The sequence below is a fragment of the Hordeum vulgare genome, chromosome 3H, assembly GCF_904849725.1.
Source record: "Hordeum vulgare subsp. vulgare chromosome 3H, MorexV3_pseudomolecules_assembly, whole genome shotgun sequence".
Classification (NCBI taxonomy): domain Eukaryota; kingdom Viridiplantae; phylum Streptophyta; class Magnoliopsida; order Poales; family Poaceae; genus Hordeum; species Hordeum vulgare.
The window spans coordinates 312556562-312564462 of NC_058520.1; the positions used below are offsets into that span (position 1 = coordinate 312556562).

The 7901-nt window shown below is 42.5% G+C and overlaps 1 protein-coding gene across 1 annotated transcript; it reads right to left on the reverse strand.

Moving 5' to 3' along the window:
* Positions 1–7421: 7421 nt before the first annotated feature.
* LOC123441725 lies at positions 7422–7901 on the reverse strand. Its single transcript, XM_045117998.1, has one exon. The coding sequence runs from the start codon at positions 7899–7901 to the stop codon at positions 7422–7424; it is 480 nt and encodes a 159-aa protein (XP_044973933.1).

A 7901-nucleotide genomic window follows, 5' to 3' on the forward strand; every position in this document is an offset into this window, starting at 1 on the left:
CGGGCAAATCTCTGGGTGTGCACGATGCCGTATACATGCATGTTTCTACCTAAATTTCAAAAGTGACGAATTGTGCACGACCTTGACCTCTCTCTCCCAAACAAATTGAATTGTGGGAGTGAGCCTATGTTGCATGCGGTTGCATGCATGCGCCCGCTTCAGCCTATGCTGCATGCGTGCACATACGCAAGGGAGCACGCACAACAAAGCTATACCCGCTTGACTCGACCGACGACACATAGGGCAGCACTAAAACGCCGCATTTTGATTCACACTACTCCCTCCGGTCTGGTGTATAGGGCTTACTAGAGCTCGCAGCATGACCAAGGTGTAAAACTATTGGCTAAGAATGGTTCCCTAATCTGATTAGATCCTCCAATAAGCGCTTCCTCCATTTAATGCAAGCAATTAGAAATGCAGTCTAAGCAAGCCAAAGGCCCACTATCACCGCATGTAGAGGATGCGAGGCATGCATGCATTGGAGGAGAGCTCTACATGCAACAATTAGGAGTTAATTTTTTGGGAAAGAGAAGGTCAGCCGTAATAATTAATTAGGATCATTTATTTCTAGCAGGCCTTATTCTTGAAGTAAAATGGAATAAATAGTTTTTGCTAGCAGGCCCTACACACCGGACCGGAGGGAGTATAGTTTCCCACGCGTGTACACTCCCGATGCCGCGGTGGGTGGAAAAACTTGTTCACATTTGATCCCATTACTACCGGAGGAGAGGGTATACATGTATTGTACGTGGGCGTTTTGTTTTTTCCGTGTAACCGTGCGGCGGTCGTGGGCTAACGCGTGTGGATGAAAACTTTCAAAAATGTCCCATCCAATAAGAGGGAACCACCACCTGGCACATTGCCCCCACGCCATTTTCTCCCAAATCGCCGCCCTCCCTCCTCCATTCCAGAAAACCCTCGCTCGTTCCTCTTCTCCTTGTCGCATCATCTTCCCCTCCTCTCCCTCGCCCGCCACCACACGTACTCACTCATCCCCACCGCCTCCCTCTTTCCGACCGGTTCTCTCAAGCTTTGATGGAGCAAGGTCGTGGCGCTACCGCCGCTATGCACGGAGATGTGGTCGAGGGCGCAGAGACCACTTCAGATGCCATCCAAGAAGTGGCCGCCGTCGGCGGTGCGGGAGATGCTGCACGTGTTGTCGTTGGATCGGTCGCTGTGGCGGCAGGTCTGGAGGAGAAGGGGGTGGCGGGCTCCGACTCCGCCGTGCCGGACCTGGCCGGTGACAAGCACGTGGTGGATGTGGTAATGCTTCTCGTTCCCCTCCTTTCATAGTTAGTGTTGACAAGCAGAATATTTAGTAGATAGGTTTTTTTGTAGATTTCTGATTGAATGCTGCACCCCCTTCTGCTTTCTTGGTAAATCTTAATGACAGATATGGTTTTTTATAGTTGATTCATGCTTGAATGCTACTGAGATTTAATGAGAGTTAGGTTTTTAAATTAGAATCTTGATTTCCGCATGTGCTTAGATTTTATTCTGTGTTGGATATGTTGTTAGATTTGTTGTGGATATCCTCTCACCGGGGCACGGCAGGGGCTGAGCAGCCCTCCAGTCAATCTATTTAAAGTTGATTTTGTACAAATCAGGTTAAAATCTTATTTCCTTTTATATAAAGTCTATCAATCAGTTGTTGAAATGAACACATTACGTCTAACTAGTGCACAATTTCAAAATAGTTTGGAGCATCCCTTCTTATCCATAAACTAAATATGTAGATAGCTTTATTTTTTATCTGTAGGTTTCCTCTACTTATAAAGTTAACCATAAGTAGGTTTGCTAGACATGCAACTACGCCACATGAGCAACTCATATTAAATTGTTGTTGTATAATTCCATGCATGAATGTCATATGAAATGGTTTCCCACCTAGCACCAAAAAGTGCACAAAAGCTTTCCTTTCTTGGAGCTCGTGGCATTACAATATACCATCCAATAAAAGGATGGGAGAATAGGGCAGCTGATGCAGCACTATGTATGTAATTAGAAGCACATTGCTGAATGCTTGAGCTTTTGCATACTGTGTTATGTACCTGGTAGTAATTGAATTACTTATATTGCAGGAAGAGGAAGCTGCTCGCATGAAGAGGAAGCTGGACAAGACTGGGTTCAAGAGCCCGTATGACTCTGACTACGACGACGACGTGTATGAGGTAAGCCCAACTAGTTTTTTGTCTCTTCATTAATCTATACGAGATCACTTGTTTGTTGATAAAACCATATCTGAATGCCTTCAAAGTGGATTTTTTGTTGTTTTATTCATTAATATCATAAAGTTGTGTTGATTGATCATTAATTAGCTCTAAATGGGTTATTTGTAGTTTTTCTTCATGAAACCATATATGAATGCATATAAATGGAAATATTCTGTTGTTTGTCCATTAAATTCTTCTAAAATGGAAAAATTTCATATATTTTCATTTTATTCCTCTAAATTGGATTTTTCTGATTTTAAGTTCAGTATAAGCACTATATGAATGCATGTACATGGGATTTTTAATGAAATTGATGTAAATGGTAATTTACTTTTGTTTGTCTAATTAAATTACTATACATGGCTATTTTCTTTTTTTGTTCATTAAATTCCTGTAAATGGAAATTATCTGATGTTTGTTCATTGCATTCTTTAAAATGGGAAGTATGTGTTGTTTGTTCCATAAGGCCTATATGAATGCATAATGTATTTATGTTATTCAGTTATTGTGCAGTATAACTGTGGAGATGATGTGGAGGACGACAACAAAGAGTACTTCATTGAGAAGGAATCTCAGAAGATCAGGGAGAAGGGGAAGGTGACATACTTCAAGCAGGGCAAGTTCATGTGCCCATACTGCACCACAAAGACAAAGCCCAAGGATGTGCTTTATGAGCACCTTATGTCGCATGCACGCCGTTTATCGACGAATGCGTACGACATCAAGATCAGGGCAGAGCATGCATCCCTCCTGAAGGCTCTGGGTCCCATTTAGTCACCCTCCATGATCTAGATGATGTGAAGCTGGATGTGGTACTCATCATCAGTATGTTTGCGCAAGTGCATGTGGTTGTGAACTGTTTGAAGGTTGTGAACTGTTTACTTTTGTTTCACTGTATATATTCTGAGTTTAGGTGCTGCAATCATCATGGGGTTAAGTTATTGGTTCGATTTTAGGTGCTACAATGATCATGGGGTTAAGTTAATGGGGTCGAGTTTAGGTGTTGCAATGAGCATGATAGCTACTTCAATGTTGCTTCACTGATCTGCATGGGGTCGAGTTTAGGTGTTGCAATGATCATTGTAGCTGCTTCAATGTTGCTTCACTGATCAAACATGCCGCATGGGGTTAAGTTAATGGGATTTAGTAAAGTTGGTGATAATTGTTCATCCTGACACATTCCAGCTTCAGTGTCTAACTTAACTTTGAAAAAAATGCCCATTAACTTAAGTGATAATTGTTCATCCAACTTAATTTAATGGGGTTTAGTAAAGTTAGTGATAATTGTTCATCCTAACACATTCCATCTTTGGTGTCTAACTTAACTTTGAAAAAAATGCCCAACCCTAGGGTCCAACGGGGCTAATTGCAAGATGACAGACAAGCGACATCAGTTGTAGCTAATTGCAAGATAACAAACGCGCGATAGCAGTTTCCCACAAACGGGGCTGACGGCTAATTGTAACGAGAGAGGAGTTCGACTCCTCTACCACGACGCGGTATATAAGCTGGTCCGGGCGCCCCTTTGCTTCCGAGGTGGGACTAAACCCCCTTTTCGGTCGCCGTGTCGTGCATGGGGGCATTGCCACGTTTGTGGGCCGGCCAACAATGTTAGCCCACTCCGGTCGGCCCCGTCCCCCCGCGCGTGACCTCTCCCCCGCCAACTGTGCGGGCCCATTTCTCACCCGCGAGGTCACCCCCGCCCCTGGCGCACGGCGCAGCTGATTGTTTAGGCCCACCTCAAAAGCAGAGGGGAGCCGATACCTGTTTAAATAGCCTCGCGCGGCAGTAGAGTTGAACTCCTCTATCACACAACCTATAAGCCCCGTTGGATCTTGTTGCAGTATCTGTAGTGGGCCTTTTTGACTGATTTGTTTGAAAAAATATGCCTACTATAGGTCGAGCGACTGCTATAGGTTGGGCAATTTTTTATATATTTTTGTTATATATTTTATCAGATGTCACTTTCTTATTGTTTTATCATCTCCATATCACCCCAAATTTGTTGTACATGGTGGCATGCATGTAGTAAACAAGATTATCAAAGCAATTTCAACAATAATGAAGTGTACATTGCCCCCCTATGGTAACGTATGTCGTATGCCCCTTTGTTTCACCGAGACACTATAAATTATAAAAAAATAAAAAAATGGAAAACTTCCATATTCTATATATGCTTATGGAAGAGAAGGGGTGTGCAAAATTTTATGTGATTTGGAGGAGGTCAAAAAAATCACCTTGTTAGAAAAAGTGGCTTAAGTGAGACCAAATGGCCCCGTTCGTAATGAAGTGGTTTTTTTGACCATCTCCAAATGACCCCAAATTTGTTGTTCATGGTAGCATGCACGTAGTAAACAAGATTATCAACACAATTTCAACAATAATGAAGTGTACATTGTCCCCATATGGTATGTCGTATGTCCCTTTGTTTCACCGAGCCACTATAAATTATAAAAAAATAAAAAAATGGAAAACTTCCATATTCTATATATGCTTATGTAAGAGAAGGGGTGTGCAAAATTTTGTTTGATTTGGAGGAGGTCAAAAAAACACCTTGTTAGAAAAACTTGCTTAAGTGAGACCAAACGGCCCCGTCCGTAATGAAGTGATTTTTTTACCATCTCCAAATCACCCCAAATTTGTTGTACATGGTGGCATGCATGTAGTAAATAATATTATCAAAGAAATTTCAACAATAATGAAGTGTACATTGTCCCCCTGTGGTAACGTATGACGCATGTCCCTTTGTTTCATCAAGCCACTATAAATTATATTAAAAAAATAATGGAAAACTTCCATATTCTATATATGCTTATGGAAGAGAAGGGGTGTGATGTGTGATTTTGAGTTGGCAAAAAAATTACCTTGTTAGGAAAAATAATTTCTCTGGCCTAACGCGGGCGCGTGTAAAAAAAGTTTTATGTGATTTGGAGATGGTCAAAAACTTCCATATCCGTCTTCTTGTGATTCCTATTTTCTTTGGCCTAACGCGGGTGCGTGTAAAAAAAATTAAACCCACCTACAAATTAAAAAATAATTTGCAAATTCACCCGCATATTTAAAAAATTGCCACTTAAAATTGGGACGAAGGCGGGCTTTTTTTAGAGTGCGAAGTGTGCGCTACCTTCACCTCTCTCTCCCGAAAAACTGGAATTTTCACCCCCCAAATCTCGCTCCCGCCTACGGTGTTAGAGCACCTCTGCCTATATATCCACCCATGTTGCTGCAGCCGGGCGCAGATCTCGGTGCTGGCCCAACGCCTACACTCTTGCCGGCGAGGATGATCCAACCTGCCGAGGGAGGGGGCGTGGGTCGTGCGCTCCGTTCAACGGATGTGGACGCCATGCACAAATTGGTTGACAAGGACTTGGCTGCCGCCGATTCGCAACCGGAGCTGGTCCAAGACATCACCAACAACGGTGAATCGGTTAGTGTCATCAGAGATTAACCCTAGAATTTTCCATCTCGTGGTTTACCCTATAAATTGCTGTCTTATTATTCCTCGTTGTTCGCAAAATCTATCCTACTGCTTATCAGTACTGGGGTTTGCAAAATGAACTTGTTATGTATGTAAACTCTTGTTATTCATCATAACTTTGCATGCTGCCAAATTTATATCGTACGCTTATCAGTACTAGGGTTTGCAAAATGAGCTGAATAGATCATTTGTATTATCGTATATTATGTCTGTATTTCGTATAACCAAAGTTTCATGAAACCAATGCAAAGAAAAAACAACCCATTTTATGGTTGGCTTTGATATAATGTTGAATTCACTGACATGAGATTTTTTGTTCTTCTAATAGCTCATTATTGCATATTCAGAACAATGGAAACGCTACCTACACCTGAGGGAAACTTTTTTGAAGAAAATGCACAAGTGGCTCATGGCTGCAAAGATTGTGTACTGGCGTAACGGGCCCTATAAATGCCCGTTCTGCAGGAAAGGGAACTGGCATTCAAAAACCCAAGCAATTGCATCTTACAGAAAGTGGTGACGTCTTAAGTCAAAACCTACTAAGTTGGCTAACATATTGAGGAGGGTGAAGACCTAAAAGCATGGATCAAGCTGCATCTGTCACCACTTTGTAACTAGACTATTTCCATTGTACCCTGCATCATTCTTGTGTATTGTTTGTCATTCAGTTCATCTATCTGGTATCTTAATGTGGCCCATCATGAAATACATAAAAGTGATTGTCATGAAATACATAATTTACATACATAACAAGTTCTGAACATCAAATACATAACTTAATATCGTCACATAACGAATAAGTCATAAAACCACGAGTTTCAACAACAACCCAAGGCCAAACGAGAAGCAAATAGTGAGATACATGGCACGCCGGCCTTACCCACGGGCACGCAGGCTGGACAAGCAATAAACTCCGAGAGATCAGAAGCCAAGCCCTCACCCACCCCGAGATTTGGACATCAGGCTCCTACCGCAAAATGGAAGATGTCGAGGCTCCAATCTTAGATAGAAGCAAGTCAAAGTACATATAAAGAATGGCATTTGGATAGACAGTTTCACAAATACATATAAAGGAGAATGTTTTGAAATGTTTTATTGGGTGGGTGCACGGAAGGTGGGTGCATCGAGCTGGGTGTAGAAAAACTACTCTCATAAAAAGGAGAATGGATCTAGATACACAATTTCATAAAATATGATGAATGCAAGCATCATCTAACCCACAGAAAATGGATCAAACTTCATATAATGCTCCTACTGTTATAATGTACAGGTTAAATGACGTGTTCATTTCATAGTGTGCATATGAGTGTGTTTGAAATCTCACAATATGGTAATCTGTCACAAGCACACACACATTCCAATTTGAATACCAAGTTGAGAAAATTAAATGTTGAATTAATATGAATTTGGCAGCATGCAAAATTACTGCTGCAATTTAGGATGTAATTGAAAACAGGGGTTCATATGACCAATACAACTATAGTGCTCAACTGATACCATGGAACAGAGGGATCAACGACCCTGGACTTATCAAACATCACTCCCTTTCTAAGTTTCAAACATCATGGAGCTAACCCACAGAAAATTGATCAAACTTCATTTAATTCACGTTATGATGTAATGTACATGTTAAATGATGTGTTCCATGGATAAATTACTAGCATTGAAAAGGCTAATCTGCACTGAAATAAAAGGTTAAACTGCCCTGCAACCTGAATTCGAAGCTTACCCTAAACGCCACCGCCGCAGTTGAGACGAGGAGATCGTCGAGGTAACCGTGGAAAACGGCAGGGAAGCGACGTCGCATGCAGCCACGACCTCCTGTTGCGTATGACGTGCAACCACTCCGGTGGCACCACCTGGAACAACATCCTCACGAACGACACCGCGTATCTGATCGTGGTGTCATTATCTGGATGCTCGATCCTGGATCTATACGCCCACCACCTGCGCCTGACTATCCGCTCCTCCGAGTCCGACTGCTCCATCGCCCAGAGGAGAAACTCGATGGACTCGACGGACTCCCGCCGGACTCCATCTCGGGAATAGATCTCATCCCTCTCGCTATCTCTGAGATACTTGGCCATTTCCTTCACCGACGCCGACACCTCCCAGTCGTTGTCAAACCAGGAAAGGATCTCTCTCAACACGGCTATCTTTGCCTGGTCGCTGCCGGCGATGGTCGCGATTCTGTCGCACAACGCCGCCAT

Excerpts from the sequence above, each read along its gene's own strand:
- LOC123441725 (XM_045117998.1), bottom strand. The coding sequence starts at position 7,901 with ATGGCGGCGTTGTGCGACAGAATCGCGACCATCGCCGGCAGCGACCAG.